At 43.6% G+C, this 27,103-nt stretch overlaps 1 protein-coding gene across 10 annotated transcripts in view; it reads right to left on the bottom strand.

Annotated features, from left to right (window-relative positions):
• Positions 1-27,103, bottom strand: part of Tenm2 (teneurin transmembrane protein 2) — a 1,175,298-nt gene that overhangs the window by 103,163 nt on the left and 1,045,032 nt on the right. For 8 of the 10 annotated variants that reach the window (XM_010622224.2, XM_033761618.1, XM_010622228.2 and 5 more), the window contains 3 exons: positions 23,248-23,442; positions 17,278-17,478; positions 15,338-15,550 (listed from right to left, as the gene is read on the bottom strand). In XM_010622224.2, coding sequence (XP_010620526.1) covers positions 15,338-15,550; positions 17,278-17,478; positions 23,248-23,442 — 609 coding nt within the window. The remainder of the gene's footprint in view (positions 1-15,337; positions 15,551-17,277; positions 17,479-23,247; positions 23,443-27,103) is intronic. The other 2 variants (XM_010622227.2, XM_010622229.2) reach the window with 2 other exon arrangements.

Here is a 27,103-nt window from a genome sequence, read left to right as displayed (position 1 = left end):
GTGTGTGTGTGTGTGTGTGTGTGTGTGTGTGTGTGTGTGTGACAAATACAAATTATGAGGGCTCCGTCTGATACTTTGGGAGGCTTGATGAACGAAGGGACAGTGAACCCTCAGCTGCCCTTTGAAAGCCTGAACAGGTTCCGTTCTGCAAAGCGAAGTGAAAAGCACAAGTCGATCTCTCCCAAGGCAGCAAAAAGGTCATTTCTTTATATATAAAGAAACGGCTTTTATACAAAGAAATGGCTTTTTAAAATCTACATATCTTTTAAAAATATTCAATATGGATCTGATCTATTGGGAAGAGCTAAAACATTATGCTTGATTCTGGAAGCTTAATCAGTTTTTGGTCCCAGATCAAGGTGGAATTTCCCGTTCTTTTTGATGGGATTTTTAATGTTTTAATTCCTTAAAAAATGCAGTTTTCTAAAGTAGAGTGTCTTGATTTACAGGATCTCATGGGAAGCCAATGGATGTTTCAGGTTTGTATTTCCAGTAAGTCTAGTTATCTCCCCAACATATGCATGCAAAATGGCTAGGCGCTCCCTGGTTTTGCACCTGCCTCTGAAGGATGTTGATGGCATGCCTGCATGCAGAGAAGGTGAATGATCACAGTAGAATATCATGCTGGGAACTCTTCCCAGGAATCAGGAGCCTGATCTGAGACAATTTAGAAGGGAGAGCAAGGCAATTTAGAAAATACAGGATACTTGTGCTGTGCTGTCCTGGGAAAAATATCAACAGGTTTACACTGCTGAACTGGAGTCTTCTCTCTGGGTCATGCCTGAAAAGCCCAAGGAATTCCCTGAGTAGAGCACAACAGAGAGCACCTGGGCCCATGAAGCAGAGGGGAGAAGGAAAGGTCGGGGGCTGTGTAGCAAAGCCCTTAAACCAAGTTATGGAGGGGAAATGATGACCACAGAGGATCTCCAGGCACTGCTGGTCAGCTTGACTTTCCTGGGTGACCTATCCAAGGCAATTCCGGTTCCTGACCTCCAAGGCACCTCCCAGCCCCACCCCCATTTTACATGGCTACCCTTATTAATCCACTGCAGCCGGACAGAAGTCATGTCTGTATGCCAGCTCTGTGAGGGGAAGACTTCACAGCTGTAGCTCTATGAATCTAAGGAAGAGAAAGGGACGCGGGGACTCCAAGCAGCACAAATTATTAGGCATTATTAGCAAAATACAGGGACCTAGAATCCTGCAGATACACACTTGGAAGTTCTAAATCTTGAACATTTGCAAAAGTAGCATTTCATAGCATGGCATCAGGACAGTGAGCAATGCAGAACATGTTGTAATGGGCACGGGTGTACCAAGCTAGGACTGCTGAGAGGTCAGGTGGGCACACACACATGCATGCACACATAGACGTGTACACACTCACACACACAACAGGAATTAGGTGCTGGCTCATTTTGCTTGTATTTATCGTTGGGACGGATTGGGGCTTTGCTGTCATTTGGAACAGATGGAAGGAAGACAAAGGTGGCACTGGAGGCAGTAATGAGAAACTCTGCCCATGCATCTTGAATGCTGTCTTTGCCAATTGCGTTGACCTTGGATTTAAACCAATGGGTCAACCTGGCTGGCCTGGTCCAAATTACTCTCCATTGCTGCTTACTGTGTGTTACAGGGCAACTGCTACCTGTCTGCCTCACAGGTTTGCTGCGAGGCTGAATGTGGCAACACAAAGTCTTTTGAGCTCCTTGGAGAAAATTCACCATGTAAGTGCAAAGTGTCACCACTGCACCATGATAATGAGACTCCCAGCAGCTTCCAACAGTCACCAAGGAGAGTTGGGGCATCAAGCAAAAGAAGCCAAAGCTGTCCCGGTCTCAATCCAGGTAAATGATGTTTCCTAATTCAAGACTATTCCTCTTCTGGAGGCGAGGGTCAGGGCTGCAGATGGGTGGTCCATTTGGCCCCCTTTCAATCTTATTTGAAAGAACTGGCAGTGTAGGCATCACAATGCTGATTTCTGGCCTTTGCTGAAACACTGGACAGTCTGGAAAATCTAGGCTTGCATTTTCCCATGGTGATAATCAGGTGGAGTTTGGTCGTGTCTGCCCTCCACAGGCAGGGCATTCATATCCCAGTTTATGGTCACGTCCTGCTATCTTACACCCTGTTTAGGGCACTCACCTTGGTTTGCCTCAATGCTGTAAGGGATTTTGGAGTTTACACTTCTTTCTATAGGTTCTGCCCTCCCTTGCCTCCTTTAAGTCAACAAAGATCCCGGATTCTTATGCCCTCATTATCCAAATCTAGGTCAGTTCCCCTTACAGAGAAAGGCCTGCCCAGCCACCTCTCACCATGGGGAAATGAGAAGAGAATTTGGTCTCTTCCACTCACTCCCTCCTCCCGCCAATAATTCTACCTTAAAAGCTCAAAGTTTTCTTACTTAGAGATGCCCAAATAGTAATCCAACTAAATGAGATTATAAACAGCTGATAGTTTCCATCATAAATAAAAATACAGATATAGCTAGAGAAGATGATATTTAATTAATGCGTGTTATTTAACAGAACAAGTTGTGCCATAGATAGAGGATTAAAAGATAAGCAAGGATAGGAGGGAAAATCAAATTTTAATGAGTTGCCTTCTTCACTTGATTTAACTGACTTTCCTCCATTGTAGAAAACATTAACACTTACGAGCTGCTCCTGTGTGATACCTATTTTCTCGTATGCACTCGCACTGGCTTACAGTGAGTTTTTTTCCTTTACCCGATTGTGTGTTGTTTTACTCTTTGAAGTTTAACACTCATATCCTTATGTTGATCTCCTTGGAAAGCTGTGAGCAAGGGTCAGGGTTGAAAATTAAGTCCAACCACTACTGCCAGAAACAGCAAGGAAGAGGGACAGGTTAGAATACAGCCAAGTCTCCTGGGAGCAAAAAGACAGGGGAGGTTTGAAGTTCCTCAGACCAGCAACAGCACCTCAGCAAAACTTTTCTCCCCCGTGACTGACATATTCGCATAGAGGGGTCCTGGTTCACACCTACGATGGTATCAGCACACAGTAGCCCCTCAATTAACGTTTCACGAATGACTGACTGCTCGGTAGGAACCAGACGCAGAAGTGTGGGGCCCACACACGGCACGGCCGATACATCGATGGCCTCACTGATGCTTGTGACACCCACATTTCTGCAACTGGCAGCCACTTCTACACGTCTCCCTGCTTTTCTTTGGCTCCCCGTGTTCTTCATTCTGAAGGGAGTAGAAGCCAGGTGTCCCGAAGAGCTCCTGGAACACTGGGGGTGGGCTGTAGACACTAGGGTTGGCACATGAGGTCGAGCTCTGCTGGCCTTTGTCTGGAATACTGGGCTTTTAATCACAGGTGGCTATCTCTGTTGGTTTCTTAAGCACACACTCCGCCGACACATATTCGGGAAACTATGCTAAAGGTATGAAGGATTAAGGTGCTTTTTTAAAAAAAAAAAAAACACTGGGGATTAGACCCAGAGCCTCTGCACTGAACCTACACCCCAAACATTTTTATTTATTTATTTATTTTTTAGAAAGAATCTAGCTAAGTGGCTAAGTGGCCCAGGCTGAGCTTGAACTTGTGATCTTCCTGTCTCAGTCTCCCAGAGTACTGGGATTATAGGTGCACAACACCATGCCTAGCTGGAATAAATGGTTTTAAAGTTACTGTTTGTGGAATACTGAGCTTGTATAAATGCTTCACATAAAAGCCCCTAATAGTAAGATATAGATATCACGATTCCCAACTTATAGATGTGCATCACAGAAGCTTATTTATGATATGTAACTTATCACATGTTACCCAATTTGCATATGCTGGGGGCTGGATTTGAAGCCCTGTTTGACTACAAATGTTACGCATTTAATCCTTCTGCTACACATTTCCCCAAACTACCTCAACCTCTGAACACGCACAAAAATGACAACAGCAAGATGCTGACAAAGACTGGTAGTAGCAAAGTGGGAAGATGTTATGTTCTATAAGCTTAATGTGGGAGATACTGACAATTTGCAGTGGGTTTTGATGTGTGTTACGCCTTTCAAACTATTTAATTCTGTGTAGACTGTTTTCTGTGTTAGGCTTCTCAGTGATATGATAACTTTTCCTTTATCAGGCCCCTAGAGACTAGGTCCATAAGTGAATGGATACAGAACTTGCTTGGTCCCATTAAATGGAAATAAAAAGTTAAATCAGTTCATATTCAAAGTACGGTGAGAAGTTGATAGCAACATACTTAAGGGACCCAACTTGCCTCGCTTGCATTCCTTGGATTAATAGGAAAAAGGTAGTTTCCTGCACCACCCCCAGGACCCTCAATCTTTTCTGCTTATTCACACGAATTGCAATCATCAGTGATATTTGGGCTTCTTGTGCTCGAATACACTGTAGGGGGAGAGCTAGTCTCATTGCCCTGTGGCCAGGATGCTCTCTGCAAAACCACTGCCTTGAGTTTCATGTCATCACAGAGAGCGTATTTTAGATGCAGTAATGTGACTGGTCATCAACAGCTACTAACTTGCTGGAGTAAAATCAGGCACAATTGCTCTGTGCTTGTGAGTAGTTAGTTTATAATCTTTCAGGCTCCTCATACCCTGACACTATTTCTAGACACCTATCCAGGACTGTCTGGCAATCCCTTTTGAAGTTAAAGGGTAATTTTGAAAACAAAGAAATGTAATTCACACTTCTCAGAGCTCATCATCCTGCATACAGCTTTAGACAGGCAACCCTTTTGGGCCACGCTGTAACCAAGTTCACTGCTGAGTTGACCAGGGATGGTGATGGTTAAACTTGAATCTGTGGCCCAGGATTTTTAGCTCTTTAAATTCCTCCTGGACAGCAATTATGTAGGGCTGATTTTTGTGTCTTTGGGAACACTGGTTAATCCATCATTTCTCTGAGCTGTGGCAGAAGGTAGTGCTGGTGATGCATATTTTGAGGTTCATGGTGCTGAGTTTCATCAAGATAGGCGGGAACAGCCTAAGAAGCCTTCCCAGAAACTGCCTGAAACTGGGCTTCTAGGAGATACATAAGCGGTTCCTATCTATCTATCTATCTATCTATCTATCTATCTATCTATCTATCTATCTATCTATCTATTTTTTTTTTGTACTGGGGATTGAACTTGGGTCCTTGTGCTTGCAAAGCAGGCCACCGAACTGCTGAGCTAAATCCCCAGCCCTAAGTGGTTCCTTTCTAAATGTAGCACAATTATTATGGAGGCGAGAGACTTCAAGGACTCTTTATTTGCAGTTAAAATAGCTGCAAATGGAGGCAATGCGGAGGGATGTTTTCTTAGAAAGCTGCTTGTTTAAATGGTGGGGGTCCTGACGCAGTTTAAAATGGGACTTAGAGAGCTTGTGAGCATCCTTCCACTACCTCAGGTGGTGGCAAAGGGTCTGAGGGGGAGGAGAGGTGAGGAAATCAGATGGACTCTGTGGTGTCTGGTCTACAGTCTAGTCCTGAGATGAAATCTTGGTATAAGGGAGAGGTGCTACAGGTAAAAGCGAAGGAATGTCTTCTCAAAGGGACTTGGGAAATGTGGTGCTGTCTCCCTCGCTGTGTAAATACAGCATTTTAGAACAGTGGGTACCAAGGCTTCTGGAACTGAAGACCACACCCATCATGGGAGCTGCCAGTAGGGCAAGTGCTGTGGGATTTCCTGGAAGTGCACTGCGCAGACAGCAGGTTTCAATGAAAGACCTATGCTTGAAGAATCTGAATGGGCTAAACACGAGCAGGTGAGACACCCTTGGAGACTTCTAGAAAACCTGAGGGGAGAATGTGCGGCAGGCTTTGCAGCTGGGATGAGCGGAGATGACGCAAATGGCTCCTTACATGAGAGACACATGAAAGGTTGGAGCAATGTGGGTTCTAGATGTCTTACAAGAAGTTCTCAGAAGGGGCTAGGATGTGTCCCTGTTCCAGCTTTGCAACTTCCCTCCTCACTTACTAGCCTCACTTTGTCTATTATCCCAGCTCACTTGGTAAAGTATATAAATCTCTGCTGAAGTGACCTTCAAACCAACACGAGTTCACCAAAGGGAAGAGTCAACCACATCTGCAGGGATCTCAGAAGAGACAGAAAGTCACCATGGACCACAGATGAGACCATCTGCACAGAATCCTCTGGTGACAACCATGAGAAAAAACAAGACTCGCTCATTAAGGAGCTTAATAATAAAAGAGCTGGCTGGAAGCTTTTTTTTTTTTTTTTTGGATATATTTCATCCTATCACTGAGGACCAACAAGCTTCTCCCTTCCTGATTACAATTAAAGTATGTTTTTAAAAACCAAAACTTTCCTTTAAACTAGGGATACTTTTTTAATTACAGGAAAGATTAACTAAATGCATTTTCTCTTGTAATTTAATCCATTCTAATTATCTGGAGACTGTTTATAATGAAATACTTAAAATTTTGCCTAGCTTCTACTTCATGTGGTTTCTTTACTACTCAAGTGGAAAGGCTGACAGAACGCCTGATACTCACCTTAAGCAGGTCTGACTACCAGAGTGCCCAGAGGTGCACGATGAAAAGGACAAGGTGGTAAGGAACAGACCCTCATTCTGATTGGCAGGTTTTCAAGATCGTGCTATCCAGAATTCCAAATGCAGTAGAGGCAATCCTTTTAGAAAGAGGGCATGAAATAGAATGCTATGGAAGAAGAGGGTGGGTATGACTCAAAGTCACTGGACAGGCAACTTGGGAAGAAATGCAAGATCTGTGTCTGACATGAACAACTGGAATATCCTGTGTGGCTCCCGATACCCCAGGAGATGAGCTAAGGGATTGCAGAGAATCCCCAGATGCTACACTTGGCTCATGCTCCAAGAATTCAAGCAATCGTAGGGTGGGAGGAATGAGGGTAACTGTGAAGTTTATGGGGCTACATGGGAACAGAAAATCAATGAGTCTTGATTTTCCAGCAGGCACACATGCTGCTTGATGGACTCAAAGCTGGGTCTTCTGGGGTATGCTATGATGCGGAGAGCCTGTACAAATAAATCTTGCAATCCAGATCTTGAAGAATGAGAAGGAATAAGCCAAAGAGAGACCACGAAAATGTAATCTGAGAGACACTGGGGAGGCAGCATACCCCTAACTTCAGAAATGCCAAATGCCTTCTAAAGAACACAATATTCTTGCAACTTCTCAAGGATGTTGATGGTCTCTAGCTTGAGAAATACTGTCTTAAAATACCTGAAGTTTTATAGTCTAGCCACCAATAACAGATTTCCAAACAACACATCAAAAGACTTTTTTTTTCTTCCGAAATATACTTATTTTAAAAATGAAATCCAGAACTAAAAACAAATTCTCATTGGCCTCGATTTCACAACATGGAAGAGGTTAAGTGTGAGTACGTTTGGGCAAAAATAGCTAACCCTTGCTTCACAACAAGGTTCTAATATAAATATTCATTTCCACAGATAATTGTGCGGCTTGGTAAAATAAACAGGCGCAATTCCAGGTGAGAAAGGCTGGTTCTTGCTCTGTATAAGAACCAGACACCAGCAGGCTGCAAAGAAAAGCTTTGTTTGGAAAATGGATGGGGGCAGGTGTTATTTCTGACCTGTCACTAACTGGCTGATGGGTGGGAGGCAGATATGTGAAAGGTTGGTTGAAGGTAAGAGATTTTTTTTCAGTACTGAGGACTGAAGCCAAGCAGCATGGAACTACATTCTCAGCTCTTTTAATTTATTTGAGAAAGGGTCTTGCTAAATTGCCAAGGATGGCCTTGAACTTGCAATCCTCTTGCTTCAGCCTCAGGCGTGTACACCCAATCCTGGAGGTAGAAATATCTGATTGAGGATTTTATTTTAAAGATCTCCCCTTTGCCCTTCAATATATCTTATACTGGTGCTAGATCATGCTGAAATTAACTCACATTTACTTGACTCTTAACTTTATGTTTCGCATAGTGCCAAGCACTTTACCTCCAGCTCAAAGAGGTAGGTATTATTTAGTTTCTCCATTTTACAGAAAAAGCAACTGAGGCACATAAACATTACAAAGGCTGTCAAGATCTGAACTCAGGCAGGCTGACACAACAGCTTTCGTGCTTAAGTGCTCCACTGTTGTTCTTGCATTTCCCCACACACAACTCAAGGGCATACAGAGAGACAAACTTTTGCTTTAACATCACCTCTATCTATTAAAAATTACACATATAAATGGATAAAGTGGAGCTGGGGATTTAGCTCAGTGGTTCTGCTGCCTGCCTTGCCAGTGCAAGGACCTGAGTTCGATCCCTGGTACCAAAACAAATAAATGGATAAAGTGGGGTCAGATTACTGAACCTACAAAAGGAGTTTTTTTTCACTGTACAAAGAAGATTTTCCAAGTAAACTGGATATAAACTGGAAAAGAGATGAAATGATTAAAAAATTAACACACTAGTGAAAAAACACCATCCACTACTTTCCATGATCCAACAATACGTCATCAGCTGAGGCCACCCTCCTCTGTCTCTCCCTTTTGTGTGGGTCTCCACTGGGCATTACGGGAACCTACAGTGAAGACCCACATTACCTAAGAAAGAAAGGCTTGCTTGCATTAGACTGGCTCATTCACACAATTCTGCATCGAAACTAATAAAACTCTGGAAATGGTCAGGTCCTTAGAGAACACCTCATTCAAGTGTGTTCTAAATTCAGTCAATCACATAGTGCATTTGTGATATTTGCAGTACCTACACTGTTGTTTACTTAATTTTTCTTTAAATTTACTCAGCCTAATAATGCTACCTACTTCCCCCACGTCCATAAGCAGTAACACCTATATAAATCACGAGTTTGATATGCTAGTTTTTTCCTTGTACTTTTTCAAAGCCCCACATAACTTCAATAAAGTACACCCGTACACACACAAACGAAATGCATCTCTGTCTGTGCATCACATCCCAGAAAGCAGTCATGGGGCCTGACTTCCCTATTTCCCACAGGAGAAAACTGAGGTTGGGTGAGGTCACTTGCCTTAGGGTACACGGAATGTTTCTCACCATTGGTCAGCCCGTCTAGTTTTTCCACGGCAGGATAAGGAATCAGACATGGAGTGGCAAGGAAGATGTCCTTCATAGACATCTACAGGCGTGGAGCTCTATGGAGTCCTCTGTTTTCCCTTCTCCTTCATTGTAAAACTTTAGTGCACACTGTGAGATCCAAGAATCACAGACTAGGAAAAGACACTGATTCTTTGCAGAAGCTCAAGGGCAGGGCACTCACTATACACTGCGACAATTCAGCCCACCTTTTCAACAGATCGGATTCTTAGGGGTATCCTCTCTTCTGAGTCTGGAATCTTCCTTGTGCTAACTCTCATGGTTCTACGTTCTAAGAGCTCCAACCCATTTTCTTTGCTCTTGTGAAATCCTGTATCTCTTATCAACCTATGTAATGAAGTTTTGGTTAATGATATACCACATATATGATAGGGTCCCCACAAAATGACAACAAAGTTGAAAAATCTCTGGTACCTGGTGGCAATGGAGCCATCCTAACCTCCTACCACAATGCATTCTTCAGTTGTTCATGGTGATGCTGGTGGAAACAAACCTACTGTCATATTAGAATTACAGCACATACAATTAAATCTAGTGCATAATATTTATGATAAACTGGTTTACATACTTACTATATTGGACTTTTTCTTATTATTGTAGAGTATGCTCCTACTTATAAAGTTCACTGTAAAACACTATTCTTGGCTTCATGACCAGCTTCCTGCAATGTCTCCATTGCCACAAGAGGCCACAGTGAGTGACTGACCTAGATTGCTGGGCGAGTACACTGCAGGAGGCTCACATGGCAGGGACTCTCAGAGCCCCACTGTCAAGTGACACGTAATTGCACTTGGTGGATCTGACCCTGCCACAGTGGACTACAAGCTAGTAAACCAAGCAGCCAGCTCCTCTGAGACTTGAAGGCGATAGTACAGAGGCGAGTCTAAGGACCTATCTCCCTATAGAATGCAAACACTAAGAATTCTTCCCCTCTTTTCTTTATGACAAGAGCTCATTTAATGAGCAGATATTATTAAATCACGTAGGAAGCAATTCCAAAAATGATTCCCCTTAAACTACAGGTCAAGGTGTAAACTTAGGATGAAGTTTGTCTCTAACCTGTCTATTTTCCAACTGATGCTAAGAGTCCTTCCTCAACACTCAGGGCAGGAAAGTAAACACTTTCAGGGATGAGAATGTCATTACTCATAAAACATTTATTTCCTGTCATTTTATTTTATTTTTTGCACAGATGTAACAACGTATCCCTGTGACTTCTACCTCCCAGTCTTTGCTCTGTGTCTCAACAGGAAACCCAGAAGAGACCATCTGATCCAGACCCAGAGAGAATTTCTGGGCATGTGGGGAGCTTGACCCGCAGTGAAGGAGAAGGCTCACAGTTTGGCTGAACTGTGTAAAGGGGAATGACTCAGTGGACAGTTTGTCTTTAATCTTTAATAGTGAAAGAGTATCCGTTCAGGTTTTCACTTAAAAGAAAGAAATAAAGAAATAAAGAAAGAGAGAGAGAGAGAGAGAGAGAGAGAGAGAGAGAGAGAGAGAAAGAAAGAAAGAAAGAAAGAAAGAAAGAAAGAAAGAAAGAAAGAAAGAAAAGGAACTCTGAGGTTAGTTCCAGTGAGAGCCCCCAGAGGATCAGGTTAATTAACCAATCAGGGAGGGAGCTGCTCCCACAGACCTGATGGGAAGAATCACTCCACAGTGGCTAATTTCATCTCAACTTGATCTCACTGAAGAGTCACGAAAGCTCAAACGTTCAAGGACAGTAATGAGGAGAGAAAAAAAAAAAGTTTCCACCCCTTGGAATGAAACCAGAATGAGATGCAGGGGCAGCTGTCCTCAGTCTGAAGTTGGTTAATTTTAACAGTCAGTTCTTCCCAGCCAGTCCCTATTGTTCTGAAGTATTCTCCCTCTTGGACTGTGACCCTGTCTACTTTTGATGACAACCACTTAATCAGCACATCACATTGTCGCACGGCTGGTTTTACCTTGGGTAAAGATTCATTTTCTTTATTAACATCGCAAGAACTGATTTCTCTCCCCAATCAATTAAAGAAGAAGGATAGAAGGGCCCAGAGCAATCGAGGGAAAAGAAAACTATTCTGACTTATGGCACCTGCTCAGGCCACTATGCCCCACGTGGCTTTAGGCATCAAATCATCGCGGCTCTGAAATGTGACTACACAGGACCGCACAGGTAAAAGACACAAGCATGGCTACCATGCCCACTACCCCAATACCAAATGATTCATCCAGGTTCGGAAAGGGCCAGCGTTGTCTAACTCAGTCTGTGGGTATGTCTGTCTGTCCCAGTAGAGAGGAGTCTGGATAACTCATGTTCAGCAGAGAATTCCAACAGTGCAACATTAATATTCAGCTTCCCTCCTTGTATCCCATGGTGATAGTGAATGTTGGCTTCTCCTAGTATTTTGCCCAATTATTCTGCTGGAAAAACATGCTAACATCTACACCATCTCTTTGTAATGTAAGAGACACTTATCTGAGTTTACTGTAGTTCACAGTGATTTGACCTAATAAACACGCTATTGCTCCTTCATGCTCTGCTTGTACAGCCACTGTACGGCTGTCTTATGTTAAATCTTCAGTACATAAGGAGGGGTGATGAGTGATATGTAGGTGGTGGGTGACGGGACTAACTCCTTCTAGGGTTATTTCAAAAACATAAGCCTCTTTTTACCAAATAATGCACCTTTTAATTTATACATAGGAGTTAACTGTACCTTATCAAAATAATGCTAATACATTCCAAAGATCTACATGAACTGTGAATGGTTTGGCTTCAAAGTAGATTTCCTCTCTATGCAATTCTGTAGTTTTCAGCCATACTTTTATATTTAACTTGTTACAAAGAGGTAACATTAAGAATTATTGGTTGGTAGAATCCAGTCTGTTGATAAATAGGTTTTAACAGTTTACACTGAAATACTATACCTTCTATTTAAATCCATAGCAATATGTACTAAATTTCCAAATATAAATAATTGGCTGCAAATTTCAGAAGCTCATTTGACCCAACCTGGATAGATCCTGGGGCTTCTACTTCACTGAGTTTTAATAGTCTGTGCTTTTATCCTCAGTCTTTTCTTTTCTATCTATCTTCTTGCTCTCTTCAATTTAACAAATGCAATCTACAACTGCTGATGTTGTCCTACTGACTATTTGCAATGACCTCAAGAAAACCACCTCACTGTGATCTTTTGAAGACAGGCCACAAATAACCTAAATACCCAACCTTAATGACCCAGTATTCTGCTTTACTTCAAACTTCACAGTGTGTTGTTTACTGACTAGGTGCCATTTCAATCTTATTTATTTTCAAAATATAGCATTTGAGGCTCTGCTTGGAAAGGACCTAAGAGCCTCTCTTTCCTCTCTGACTGTCAGTATCCCCAAGGAGGAGGACTGACTCTGAGCTTGTAAATCGTGGCATTTACTTTAAATGAAACGACAGGAGTGTCTGTTCCAAACTATAAGACTAAGACTGTGAAACAGCTCTGGGGGCCAGAGGTTGAAAAGCATGAGATGCAATTATGCATGTACGAACATCTCTCTACTTTTCCAAGAGAAAAATCTCAGCAACCAAGGGATGTTTGGCTTTTTGTCTTTTCTTTTCTCTCTCCCTCTCTCCCTCTCTCCCTCCCTCCCTCTCTCTCTCTCTCTCTCTCTCTCTCTCTCTCTTTCTCTCTCTCTCTCTTTCTTTCTTTGAAACTCCAGTGAACCAAACGGTGTGGATATAGCACATGTCCTACTAGTAAAAATCACACAGAGCTCTAAATTCTCAAAAGACTTTGGTATTCAGAACCTTTTCAGGCACATAGCAAAGACTCTAAAATCACAGGACATCAAAATTCTGAACAGGAGTCTTTCCTGCACTAGCACCGCCTTTATTTTGAGAGCTTTATGTGGTATTTAAATTCACACTTCCTCAATGTCCCTCAAGGACCCATGACATCAGCTCACAAATGCTTCAAGTGCCAGAAACCCATTTTTCCAATTCATCTTGGCCAAAGAGCCAGCCTGATCAAAGCACTTGTGTTCTCTTGCTGGCCACATCCGCACCATTCTCTACTGAGACCAAAGCTGTCAACAACTCATTTTCTGTCTTCTCTCCACTCTCAGTCTGTTGTACCTGCGCCTCCCCCTTTATCTTGGCCTCTGGTAGCCTTCAAATCATAACTGATGTCTTTTCCTAATGGAAACAGCAACATGCCTCCCTCTTCTCTCTTGCTCCATTAAGACTTGGGCAACTCTCTCATTCAGGTTTATTTTTTTACCCCTGTGAAAGGCCAGATAACAATCAGCACTATGGCCCATGTAGTCTCTGTCCCTACTGCTCAACACTAAGATGTGGAGTGGAAGCTGACAGGATGTCATGAGTAGGTGCGGCTGTCTTCGACAAGTCTTTGCTTTGAACACTGAAATTTGAATTTCCTACAATTGTCACGTCACGAAATATTTTTTGTTCTGTCAGCTCTTAAGAAAATGTAAAAACAATTCTTAGATTCTAAGCAAGCCAAAGAAAAGCAGGCTGCAAGCTGGATTTGGCTCCTGGCTGTCAATGGCTAACTCCTGCCCTTCTCTGTCTGAACTGCCCACTTGCGAGCTATCTCCGGAGTAAAGACAAGTCGTAGGTCGGCATGAGCCAGCGGCTTTCAGTGTGGGCAAATGAACCCTGTCCCCTTATCTCTCAGATGTCGGAGGAGGAGAACAAAGGGAGGGGACCAGAAAGAAGGATTATCCACCTTAAAGTTATGGGTTATCAAGAGATTTTGGAGAGAAGGGGGATATGGGCTGTGGAGATGAAGGGGTGGGGAAAAGTCTTGATTTAAATTACACTGGGCATGCAAAAGTACATCAAGAGGAATGACACTGAAGAGTGGAAGCTAATATAAGAACCGTCCTGGTCTTGGGCTGTGCAACCCCTGCCCTGAAATTCTTATGAATTACTCCTCAGCCTTTGTTGGGAGCTGAAGATGAGAGTAGCTGCAGGGGAAGCAGGACCTGGAGCGTCATTGAGAGATTGCAAAAACAATTCACTGCCAACAGACTGTCCCAGCAGGGTCCCAGTGCTATAGTTGTGGCCCTGATTGGCATGCTGCCCCTCGGATACCCAATTAGACAGAACCAGGGAAACTGAATGCAGAGTCGGTCCATTTTATCTCTGCTTAACCACCCAAATGAACAGCATGGGAAACTGAGTCTGATCTCATCAGTCAGCCCTGGGCAAGCTCTCTACCCTTCCTTTCCCTCCAGGTGGCCGAGCAATGGCTGAAGTTTCTGGGCTAGGACAGAGAGAAAGGTCCCAAACTCATTGGCTGGGGTCAAAGTTAACTTCAAGGAGTAAACAGTAGTTTGTTGGAAATTCCCCTGAGAGTTTCCACGCAGCCAAGGGAATTAGCTAGCTTGGCACGAAGTGGATCCTAGGACTGACCTAATTAAACAACAAAAGCAAAAACTGGAAGGGAAATTGATGCTCAAGTTGACAACTTTGTAATCCCAACTGTTAAGAGATGTGGAAAGCCAAAAACCATTGGCTTCCAATTCTCTATCCAAGGGTATGTCCAAGCTAGTATTATTCTCCTTTAAAGCACAATAAGGGCAAAACACTGAAAAAAAATCAAAAATGAAAAAAATTCAGAGCCATCATTTTTTAACAAAGAAAGTGACCTTTAAAGAATATTCTTGGCTGAGAAAATTATATAAGGAGGTGGCTGAGTGGAGCATGAGATGGAGCCAGGGAAGTAGACGTTAACTGGTGGCAGCACAGGGATAATGAGGAGGATCAGGAACCCAATGATGGGGTCTTGGGGCAGCAGGAAGATGCTCAGATCAGACAGGTGACAGAGGTACCTGGTTACCCGGGGGTCCTGGGCAAGTCCTGCCTGTATCTAACCTGAAAGTGATTTCATACTGTGAAGAAGCACGGACCTGGGGATCCAGCCAATAGGGAGAGCATTTGAACAGGGAAGACTTGCAGATCTCAGTGAGCCTGGGTGCCGAAACTTCTAGGCACTGATAATTTCCCATGCATGTGCATTTTCCCCTGCCAAGATCAGCAGTTTTGATTTTTTGTTGTTGTTGTTGTTTTAATCTTGTGTGGTCCCTTTCCTCCAAACCCGAATCCTGGAAAGAAGGGAAAGCCTTTTCCAATGAGGGACCTTGGTTTTCCCTTTCCCTATCCCCATGGAGATTTGGAGAGGCAGCAGGAATGTTGGAGAGCACTTGTGTCCCTGAAGGAACAGCCAGTTGCAATGCACGACCATCACTATAGATCTACGATTTATGAAAATAAAGCAATATGTGCCTGTTTCGGTGCCTGCCGTTTGCCTACCAATGGTGCAGTGTTCACCATTCCAGCCCTCTCGGCATTCACATTTGCCATCTTTACAGGTCCCGTGCTCAATGCAGCGGGGGTGGCACACGCGCTGGTCACAAGCTGCGCCTGTCCAGCCCTCTTCACAGCGGCAGGCTCCCCCGATGCAGACGCCGTGAGTGCCACAGTCTACTGAGCACACTTCTGGAAGAAAAACAATGATTACAGCTCAACACGGCAGCTGGCAAAACCCTTCATGGAAGCCAGACCATACACATGGCCCACGCCCCAGGAGCAGGTCTGAGGCCCAGCAGCCATGACATCTTCAGAGGCTTGTCTCTTCACTGGCTCAGTAGAAATCCATCATCACTGTTCATTTTTTTTTTCTAGAGCAGTTTTTCTCAAAGTGTGGCCCGTGGGCTAGCAGCATCGCTATCACCTAGGAACTTGTAAAAAATGCAAATTCATGCACCCTGGTTGGACCATGTGATTTTGAAACTGGGAGCGGGCTCGCAAATTCATTTTACCAAGTCCTCTGGGTGGTTCTGATACTAGAATGTGACAACAACTTGTCTACACAGTGAAACTGTCCTGACGGAGGTCAGGCAGCAGGCCCAGCTTGGCGAAGCTAACCGGGAGGTACCCATCTGAAAAGAGGTCTCAGGGATTCTGACTCCCTCTCCAGCTGGGCTTCTTCCCCCTTGACAGCCTGCACTGACCGAGCCTGCAAGGCCCACGAGGGTCCCTGGCTCCATCCCCACGATGACTGCAGACCCACACATTCCCCAGATCAGCCTTCAGCGGCAATGAGGGCCGCTGTTACTTGTGCTGCATTTACACAGCCTCTTTCTCAAAGGAGCTCAAAGTCTTTTGTGGTCAGGGAGGAGACAGACAGACAGATATGCACTCTCTGGACCTCTCACTCGAGGACAAGCACGTGCCAGACATTCATCCTTACAACAGTCTACGGAGGGCGGCAGGGCTCACATGCCAAGGGAGAGAACACTAGGCTGAGGGCAGCCAGTGACTCACTCAAAGTTACACAGCACATCTGCAGCACAACTGGGCCTTGGGACTAGGACTCTCCCACCTCTCCCTATCCTCTGCATAGCTTTGCCAGGATCATCACCATCCAAGAAGAATCCAGAGTCAAGTGGGTGGAGAAGATATCCTAAAATAGCCCACTTTTTCCGACTCTCCTTTTTTCTTCTTTTTCGAATGAAATATTAATTTCTTTCCCATTGTAGGCAAAGTTTCGCACCTATTCCCTTCCTGATTGCCATGGTAATCTCACAGCTGTCTCCCTACTTGGAGAAGAGGGCAGCATGATGCTAACTTGCTGGGATAGGTGCTCGTCAGTGTGAACACAACCTTTCCTAGGAGGGCTGGGACCTGCTTGAATTGTTGAACTGCTCCATTTTTAAGGTCAGCCAGGAGGTAAGACACACACTCTTAATTTTAGGAAAATAAAATGTACAGCGCAACTTCATTATTTCCCTGTCACTGGAGGACTGCAGAGCGTTATAACATGTTCACACAGCACCCCGAGGGAGCCTGTTTTCTGTTTTATAGGATGTGCTATTTGGTTTGTCGGGACTGAACTGTTCTGTTTTGCTTTCTGGTACCTTTAGGGAGTGTACATAAGAAAACCTACAATGCAAATAGAGCATCCCTCCTGGGCCCCCTCATCCACTTGTGGTCATGGATCCAACAAGGTACAAATACCAACTTGGTGTTATTTTTGTTTTCTTTTTCAAAGATCACAGACTCTACCAAGGAGCCAAGGAAAAGAGAGTGAGAAAGGCACCACGTGACTGACCAAAGACCCCCTTATCCCACACTAGTGTGAAGAGGAGATTCCCATCCATCTGGGAATGGGAGGAATACAGAGCATGAGGTTAGGGACAGCGAGAGAAACTCTCTTGGCTTACCAACGGAGCAGTCGGGACCCATCCAGTTGGGGTCGCAGCTGCAGAGGCCTGTGTCCGGCAGGTAAGTTCCGTGCCCACTGCACTGGTCTGGGCACTGGACCCTCGCCAGTTCACAATTAAGACCACCCCAGCCAGGGCTGCAAAGGCATTCTCCATTCACACAGACCCCATGGCTGGAGCAGGTGGGATCCAAGCAATCCACTGAAAAGAGACAAAGAGGAAAAGCACTGATCAGTCATGGGGGACGGATGTGAGGTACAAGCCTTCACTGAATGGGCCAGTGGTTCACCAATTCTTATCCACTTGCAAGCAAATGAACGTCCAGGGTAACAGTTTCCACAGACTTCTTGAAGAACACTAACAAAGATAAAAGGTTTTTTCTTTTGTATGTCAAAACACTAAATTTCAAACTAGAAGAGAACCCAGAGAACAAATACAATTTCTCAAGAGAACTAGGAAGAATCACACGCAGGTTCTCTCTCTCTCTCTCTCTCTCTCTCTCTCTCTCTCTCTCTCTCTCTATATATATATATATATATATATATATATATATATATATGGAGAGAGGGGGTATGTTATTCACCTTTTGGCACCCTGTTCTTATCAACCTTCAGACTTTGACTGCCCCATGTCAAGAATGCAAATACCTGTAATATTTCTGCATGTGTCACCAAACTCTATCACTTATGCTAAGGGCGGGGAGTAGTGAAGCTCATTCAACTTCATTAATCACTGTCTTCAAAAGGAAACAAAAAAATTATAAAGAAAATCCATGAAACCCATAGATGTGTCATTTTCCTAAGTTTCACTTAGGGCTAAGTCGAAAACCGGCTTTCAGGCTCTGAAAACACCTGCTGAAGGGGTTAGGGGATCTGCAGGATGGAAGAGGTGAAACTGGGTGTGGAACTGATCCAAAAGAGGAATCTTCCCACAGTCATGAGTATCTCTGGCCATAGCAACAGCCCTCCACCCGTCAACTGGACAACTTAATGGTCACATTCTGGTCACTGTCATCCTTGTCTGTTTCATGGTCTGATTCTTTGACTGTCTTCATGGTCAAAGCGTACATGCACCCAGTAGGTAATGTGAGGATGATTACTCAAGCATCAAATCAAAGAGATGAGAGGAGAGAGCTGTGAAAGCCAGGTCTTGAGGATAAGACGTCTTTGCATGAGTATGTGAGCTCAACATTGGATCTCAATCCAGGCTAAATAGATAGGGCCTTTTACAAGCAGACCAGCCTCCCCTAGTGTTACCAGAAAATAGCGAAATGGCCTATGGAGAAGAGGGCTCCACATAATCTGGGATTTGAAGGAGGAAGAATGGTGTTTTGCAGAAGGCTCCAATGTTTCCTTGTGATGTTGTCACAAAATGCAGAAATCTCATCACCTTATTTGACTACGACTTACATTTCTGTCATTTAATAGCTTCAAATTTGGGCCAGTTGGTCTAGACGAAAGCACTGCTTCTTATATCACCTGGGGACCTAGCCAGCCGGAGAGCACTTAAAGCTTTTTTCTTGAGGATATTTGGGCTACACTGACACTATAATTCAAACCTCTGTATGCATGCATGCATGTCATCTTTGGTTCAAAGCCTCAGAGAAGATTTTGTTTTCTTTCTTTGTTCAATGTCAACACTGAAATATGGAAGATTTTTAGGCTCTAAATAATTCACCATTACAGCGAGATGGTAGCCATTTGAGGTCCTAGTTATCCTTGGGATCTACTGTGACACTAGTCATGTTGGATGACTTTTTTTCTTATTTTATGCAAAACAGTGGTGTTTTTAAATTCTGACAATGCATCAACTGTAACTATGACATTATTTAAACTATCCATGTCACAAATTGTCTCGTCTGGGGGACATTAGACTTGAACAATTTGGGTTTATTAGAGATCACAATTCTCCATGATACTTCCAAAGAGCACCCTTCCCTTTAGGTAAAAATAATAACTTTCAGTAGTTAGAGATGTTTCTCAATATCTCATTTGGATATTCCCAAAAAGATATTATTTATGGAAGTCAGTTCCAAACTGTAGTCACGGAGAAAAACAGTAATTTCTTTTTCTGTCAGAAAGGTGAATTTCAGTGACTTATTATTAGTTGAAGATGTTTATGATCATGTTACTTAATCTTGCTACAATCACTTTAGAGTTGAATTCACTGTCTTGGGAAATGTAAGTCCTGGTGATATAAACCCTTCTGATGCCTTCAAATTTGCTCCTCTGAGGATAGTAGAACACAACTGCATGTAAATCTGAAGTGAAAGGTTTAAACACACAGAAGTTATTTTATAAAGGAGCTGTGTGGTGCCTTTGGTGCTTCCTGTGTAAAGTAGTTAAAGGAATATAGTATGTGTTCAATACACAAATGCTGTTAAGAATGAACGACAGACTTTGCTATAAGTAAAGCTAAAGACAAATTATCAGGACTAATTTCCAGTGTGAAGGACTGATTAGAAAAAGAAATGGTGCTACTTCTTGCTTTTCAAAATACTTCTGCAAAATTTTAGCTAATTCATTCAGAACCCATCATGTTCACATTCTTGTAATAAAGAAATCCTGAAGTTCTAGTTTGCATTTTACTTTGGCCCCATTTCTAATTAAGCAAAATCAAAATATACACAAAAATCTTGTGTATTGCCTCAAAATGTGCTCCAAAGCTATAATTAGCCATTGAAAATGTTTAGTGAGTTGCCAACAGCTAGAAGCTTTCAAAAATGTATCATAAGCTTTTTCTTACAAGGATGAAATAATAAAAATACCACAGAGGGAGAGAGGGAGGGAGGAAAGGAGGGAAGGAGAGAGAAAGTGAGATACAAGAGCGTGAGAGAGAGAGAGAGAGAGAGAGATTTTTCTTCCAGATAAATTAGCTCTCTTCTCTATCCTGAATTATGGTTATGAAGAAAGGAGGAGAATCTGCAGAGATTTATTAGCCCGGTACCAGAATGTCATCAAAAGAACCATTTATAGTATCTAGAAATATGAGCTAACCCTTTCTCTGGCCAGAGATACCAGTAAATATGCCCTTAGTGCTATATAATTACAGCAGCTGATGGAATAACTAAATTCTAACTTCAATAGGAGTGGTTTCACGATGAATTTTAAATTTGGTTCCAATTTCATAAAGTGATCTTGTGGCCACATCTGTAGAGTCTTTAGCAGGCAGAAGGGACTGTGGCATTTTATAAAGCTTTATAAATGGAAACAGTGTTATACTTAAAAGGGGGTCAGTGGCCTTAACCAGCTAAATATCCCGTGCCTTGAGCACCAGCCCCCTAGCAGCTGAAATCATTAGAACTCATTTAGTCTGGGGTCCTCTGTAGGTTTGACAAAAAAAGGTTGTGAATGCAATTTCTATCCCTAAGGATAAAAAAGGAGGTCAAGGAGTTTTACAAACAATATGTACTATAAAGCCCTGAAGAGCCATGAATTACATTTATGAAGTTAAATGTCAGTGAAAAATGACTCAACCATGAAACTGACATGAAAACATGGCTGTCTTAAACTAATATGTCACTTCCTCTCTCATCACCATCCCACACCCCAGCCATCATCGAACAAGACCTCACAAACACGTCCTTTCATTTTCTGGGGCATATCTGTTAATAGTACAACAATGTTTATGCAGCAAAAATGCAGGATGGCAACTATTGATTCCGTTGCCATGGCCACTTCAGGTAAATTGTTTGAGCGTTTTGACTATGATGAATATCAGAAATAAAAAAGCTAAATGGAAGAAAAAGTGCTGATGCAGACTTTCTGATTCCATTTCCTATTTTGAAAACAGCGTATGAATCACCTTGATTCATTCTTTTTTGGGTGGCAGAAATCAATAGGGGAGATTTCATCATTTTGTAGTGTTCCACGTGGCTTCCTTATTTTGTTGGACGGCTAATTCATTCTGGACATTTAATAAGAACATCTGGGGCCAGAGAGAAGCCGAGGAGCCACTTGACGGTCCCCTCACACATATGTGCACAGTCTTGCTTGTACACAGTTCTAACACTGGCCATGTTCCTGCTCTAGCACTTTCTTCTCACTCAATGATTTATGCAGAAGGTTGTCTTAACCTTTCTTGTCACATCACTGGCCTCTCTCATGTTTTCAAGGAATGAAGCCTTGCCTCCTGCAATCCATTTATCTTTAAGAACTTGAACCTTCTGAGCAGGGTTCTTAAGTCAGTATTTCCTTCACCTGAACTCCCAATTTGGTTTTATGATACAAACGTAGGGAGGCTAACTTTCACAACAAGAGGAGGAAAATATGGAGAATTAAGGAAGGGAAGACCTGGGGGTGGGGGCGTCAGACTTCTGGACCCGGTGAAGGGCACTGCTACTGATATACTGAAGAATTTGAGAATAATGTCACGGAGACTGACTTTCTAGAGCTGTAGTTGTAAAACTATGATACAGGGGATTTTGCAAGGGAAGGATATGCAGGTATATCCAAAGATGAGGCCCTGTCTTTACTTTTCTGTGAGTGCTGCGATGACTGGTTATTTCGTATAGAATTCTGGTCATCTTCAAGTCAGCAGAATGGAAGAATGACTCCATTAGTATCGGGGAATCCCACAAAACCTGAGACCCCCTCATTACTGTGAGAAGTTTATTCATGAGAAGCTCAGAGAGAGTAGGGTGTATCAAGTCCAACAGGATCATTCCTAGGGAGAACCCACGGAGAGGCAGGAGGCTCCATATTGCCTTTAGTTTGCTGGGTGAATTGATCCTTTATTGGCTTGGGAATGTAGAATGGAAAAGAGTTGTTTGAGCACATAAGGACATTTCTCTTAGAGTAGAGGAACTCAGCTGGATGACAATGACTGAACCAAGGCCAAGGTTGGGGAACAGGTGAGGGGCTGAGGAAGCATAGAGTGTCACTGTCTGAATCTGTGGTGGGTTCTGTACATGGTGAGGAGCATCAGATTGGCAGCTACACCATATTCTGGATGGGCAAATACAGAGATAAAAGGATATAGGCAGCTGAGTTCCCTTGCCCGATCAGCACCAGAACTTGGTCCCAACACCTTGGTGTCAAGTAACTCTCCTGGAAGAACCAAGCAAAGTAAACTAGGACTAGTTAGAGCTGATTTCCGAACACCACTTTGTTCCCACACCTCCTCCCCCAGATGATCCCCTCTCCTAATTTCCAAGCCTGATCATGGACTACACTTGGTCAGATAAGCTTCAGCGTCTAACATCCCCGATTTATCCCAATGTGTGCTAGAGGCCCTTAAATGTGCGCAATCAGGGGCTCTTAGGGATTCATCAAAGCCCAGCCCTCTTACTGCACATCCACTCTCCTCTAATTCTGTGTGACTGTAGGTAACCAGAGTAATTTGCCCCACATGGTGTCTCTAAATGACCTGGATACCCACAGTCTTTTAAGACTGGCTGCTCTCTATTGATACTAATTTTTATTGAAATATTTACACAAATGTACACAGGTCTTAAGATTGCCAAGAAGCATAAAAACAAACAAACAATAACCAAACGTGCCCCACAAACCAGCGGGGGGAAAAAAAAACACAAACAGCTTTGAGGAAGACAAGAAGTTTTTCTCTGGATAGCTTTAGTAGTTTCCAATCCAGAATAACTTAAGTCAAGTAGAAGAAAAGAAGGAAGAAGCCAGGGTTCAAGAAAGATGGAGATAAAAAGGAAAAAGGAAGAAGGGAGGAAAGGAAGAAGAGTAGCATACAGAAAGAGAATCTTGAAACAGGAAAAAGTCAGAGAGAGCAAGGAAGAAGGGAAAAAGAGTAAAGGAGGTATAACAAAACTTTCTTTCCAGAACTATCTCCAAAAACCTTTTTGGTTCTACAGCTAATGAAGTCTATCAAAGCTAAGGGTATCGAAATTGTACAACATGTTGAAGCTTCCTTTGTGAAACAGAGAACCTGGGAGTGGACTCCTTAGCCAAAGTCAGGCCCTCCATGGTCTCCTCCACTGTCCTGTGCCTCTGGGGCACTCACCTTCCTCACAGTGCTCGCCTTTGTAGCCTGCAGAGCACACACAGTTCCCGTCAATGCAGGAGCCATGGCCCCCACAGGAGGGGTCGATGCACTGGTTCATGGGAACATCACACTCGGCGCCTTTCCAGCCGCTGTAGCACTGGCACGTTCCTTTGGAATACTGTCCATTCCCACTGCACAGGACAGGGCAGGCAGCTGCAAAACCAAAGACAAAAGACCAGGTCATGAGGCCACCATCTGAAGAGCTCTGTCAGCTGCTCTGTCTGGCATAGTGGCTTCACTTCTCATCTTATAGGCTGTGGACTTTGGCCTTGGAGGTGCGGAGCTATTTTCAATAAGAATGCCATTAGTAACAGCAGCTACTACCCATAAAATGCTTAGGATATGCTAGGCACAACAGAGCCCCTTGTGTGCAACTCATGGCTTCATCATCATGATCACTATAAGAGGTGGGGGCCACGTTCAGGATCCCCACTTTGCAGATGAAACTGAGATTGGTGAAGTTATCTGTTCACTGTCACAAAGAACATAACCATGGGATACCAACTGGAATCCAGGTTAGCCTGGGTCTAAGCTGTGTCCTTAACAAAGCTACCACTGTCGCTTCCTTGTTGGTGTCTTTATTACAACGGTTGCTGGTGCTGTAGAGCAGAATCCATTGCTGAGTGTTTCATCAAATTTGTCAGATTAGTGGATTTTGATTCTGAAAGTTGATGTCAGGAGAAAAAGAAGGGGGATGGGACACAAGGAGGTAACGGCTCTGTCTCTGCCTCAGTTCCTTGCCCATGCCATGAAGACATGAGTGAGCCTAGTTCAAAGGGCGATAAGATACTAAGGTATTAAATAGGCCTGACCTATTTTTTTTTTTAAAGGCAGGGGCAGGGTAGGGTTAAGACAGGAAATCTCAAGCACTTCCCATTTACCTGGGATCCTCTGGGTCCCTTGAAGGAAACAGGTTTGATGGGAATAAGGCTGAAAACTAGTGGGGATTGTCTGGGATGAGATTATGGACAGTTTTCAGCAGTATGTGTCAACTGTGCCGATCCCCCACCCTTAGAGCTTATCAGGAATGGGATTTTAGGGGTCTCCTTCAGGCTTTGGACTTCTCAATTCAGTAATGGTTTGTGAAGAAGCTACATTTCCAATCAGCCTTCTAACTTGGGCCTGAAATGGGTACACTGACTATGGCCCTCATCTGCAGAGAGAGACCTTTGGAAATGACTAATGTCAGTGCTTCAGGGAGTTCAGGTTTCGCCTGTAACTGTGAACACAAGTTCTGTGGGAATCCTACAAGTTGTAACACACAGAGCCAGGTGACACACCAGGCACTGCACACACAGTCACTAGTCGGCTCCCCGACCCTGCCTTCTTACTCCCTTGTGTTGTCAAGTTTCTATTTTTTCCTATTATTAACTTACCTCCATGAGTTTAATTTCTAAAAGCTCAGGAAATCTACTTGAGGACAAAGAGTATGTTTGCCTTTTTTAAAAAAAATTTCCTACTATCATCAGTGTTGGGTTGATTGGATGAAGACTTTGCCTATGCTTTGGACATAAAGGGAGGCTCCAGAATTTTTTATTACCTTAATTTCAAACTGACCTGAGATAAAAAACATTTCAACAGTCCAAACCGCTTTACAATAGGGCAGTTGTGAAAAGTATTGGGGACACTTTCCAGGAGGTTTCTTATCTTTAGGACTCTACCAGAGGAGAGTGAGTTCAAAGAGGGAGTATCAAAGACATGCACTGAATTCAGATGAATCCTCTAAATGCAGGAAGCCTGCTTCCAATTTTCAGGATGCTTAAGCAGAGGGATCTGCACAGTTACAGAGATACCGATTGGCTACAAAAGGGCAGTGAAAAAAAGCTTTGAACCAAGGGTACTCAAGACTCAAATTAGAGACCAGCCAAATGTGAACGGGCATGAGCAATTGTAGACTTGCTTGAAGTTTGGAGAAGAGTTGGAGGACTGAGTTGGTTCCATCTCAGTTCCTCGGGAGACTCTGGTGACGCTGGAGGTCAGGAAGGCAAATGAGCATGTGAACTACTACTCTCCTCTCTCTACTTCTGCAGGCGGTATTAACTGCTCAAGGCAGTTTGTCCTTTTGAGCTTGGGCAGAGCCCGACAACCTTCAAAGCAGTGCCTGGGCTGGGACTTGCAAGCACGCAGAGTTGGCATTCAAGTAAAAAAGCTCCTTATCATTTCTGTTCTGTGTAACGCTGAAGGTATCTCCTGACGAGAAGACTAGACTCTGCCTCCTTCGTCACCCCCAGTACGCCCGTACCGAGGTAGGACAGCAGCGGAAGTATGGCTGCACTTTGTGTACTCAGGTATGCTTTCTGCCCCCAGGGTCATACAATGGATGAACTGTCAGGGACAGCAGAGAAAGTCACAACAAATCACCACCACTGGTGTCTTGCTTGCATTCTTTTTTCCCCTAAGAGGCAGAGGAGGCGAGAGAACAGGAGCAAATAATCATTACCTATATTAATTGATAAAATATAACTAGGATAATTTTCTTTATTTATAGTAAAACTCTCTTCTGTATAAACTCCAAGTGGTGAGAGAGAGAGAGAGAAAAAAGAATTGTTTAGAAGGTAAGAATGAGTTTTATTCAAAATCAGGTGCCTGGGAAATCAAATTTAAAATGCGACCTACTTAAATTACTCAAGGAAACAGAGGAAGAGTCAGATCAGAGAGTTCTCTACATTTCTAAATGCGGCCTTCTTTCAGTTTGTTTGCTCATGCTTGCTGGGAATGTGGTAAACAATGCAAAACACGGTGATGTTAACGGGACAGCAGGGCACTTGATGGGCTTGGCTGATGTCCTACAAAAAACGCGAAGGCGGGCTCGTTAGAGGCGTGATGCTCCCGTACCGTAGTTCATTTGCCTTCCGGGAAGAGGGCAGACAGATGCCAGGCGGACGCCCCCCAGTGGTCACTGGGCGGCCCGCATGCCCAGTACCCTCCCTCTGGGGTTAACTGGCTCAGGCACAGACAGAAGTCAACCAAGAACATCACAGTATGGCTCAGGTTGTTCTTCACTGCAGCGGCTGTGAAGGCAGGAACTTCCTGCATTAATACCCCCTTTTCTATTTTGTCTGTGGCACAATCTACCTTATTTTTTAGGACAAGTTATAGAAAAGGCAATGTTGACTCCATATTCTGCCAGGAGGTAGGGCAAAGTAGAAGAGGAAATAGCAGTGGCACCGGCGTTCAAAACGTAGCCTGCTATTTACCTGCTGAGACACTCTGGCGGGACGACCAAACTGCACGGGTGCTCAATTTCCCCTTTTCAAAGACTTGTCTCTCAATGCTTCCGCGGGGATTCAGCGAGATGATACATGCAATGATTCAAAGAAGGAGCTGACCCTCGGAGGGCAACTAATGGCTGCTCCTCTTTTGAAGTTTCAGGCCAAACCCCCAATCTGACTTGAGGGGTTAATTTACAAAAATGCAGAGGGTCTCCACACCTCCCGAGGCAGCAGATCCTCAGGTAGCGCTGACAGGAAGGGTTAGTCAGTTCTCCTCACCCCTCCCTGGCTATGGGGCATCAGCTGCTTCTGACTATTCAGGTATTGTGCGGAATGTGTATGCTCCTGTTTCTTCCTCCGATTTCAAAGGCTGACAGCAGTAGAACACTGTGCCTGCAAGCTTCTATTTAAAAGTAATTAAAATGTGTGTACAAATTGACTATTCCTGTTTTAGTAAATCTAGCAAATGGAAGCTTTAAGGTTCCCACAGAAGAAAAATAAATTATCACTGCCACTAACGACTGTCGAGTTAACAGGCTGATGACAAAAAAAAAAAAAAAAAAAAAAAAAGAAAGAAAGAAATTCCATTTGACCCAGCTATT

The sequence above is a fragment of the Fukomys damarensis genome, unplaced genomic scaffold, assembly GCF_012274545.1.
Source record: "Fukomys damarensis isolate Sample0158 unplaced genomic scaffold, DMR_v1.0_HiC HiC_scaffold_9, whole genome shotgun sequence".
Lineage (NCBI taxonomy): Eukaryota > Metazoa > Chordata > Mammalia > Rodentia > Bathyergidae > Fukomys > Fukomys damarensis.
Note: the sequence above shows the minus strand (reverse complement) of the source record. Positions and strands in the feature narration are given on the sequence as shown.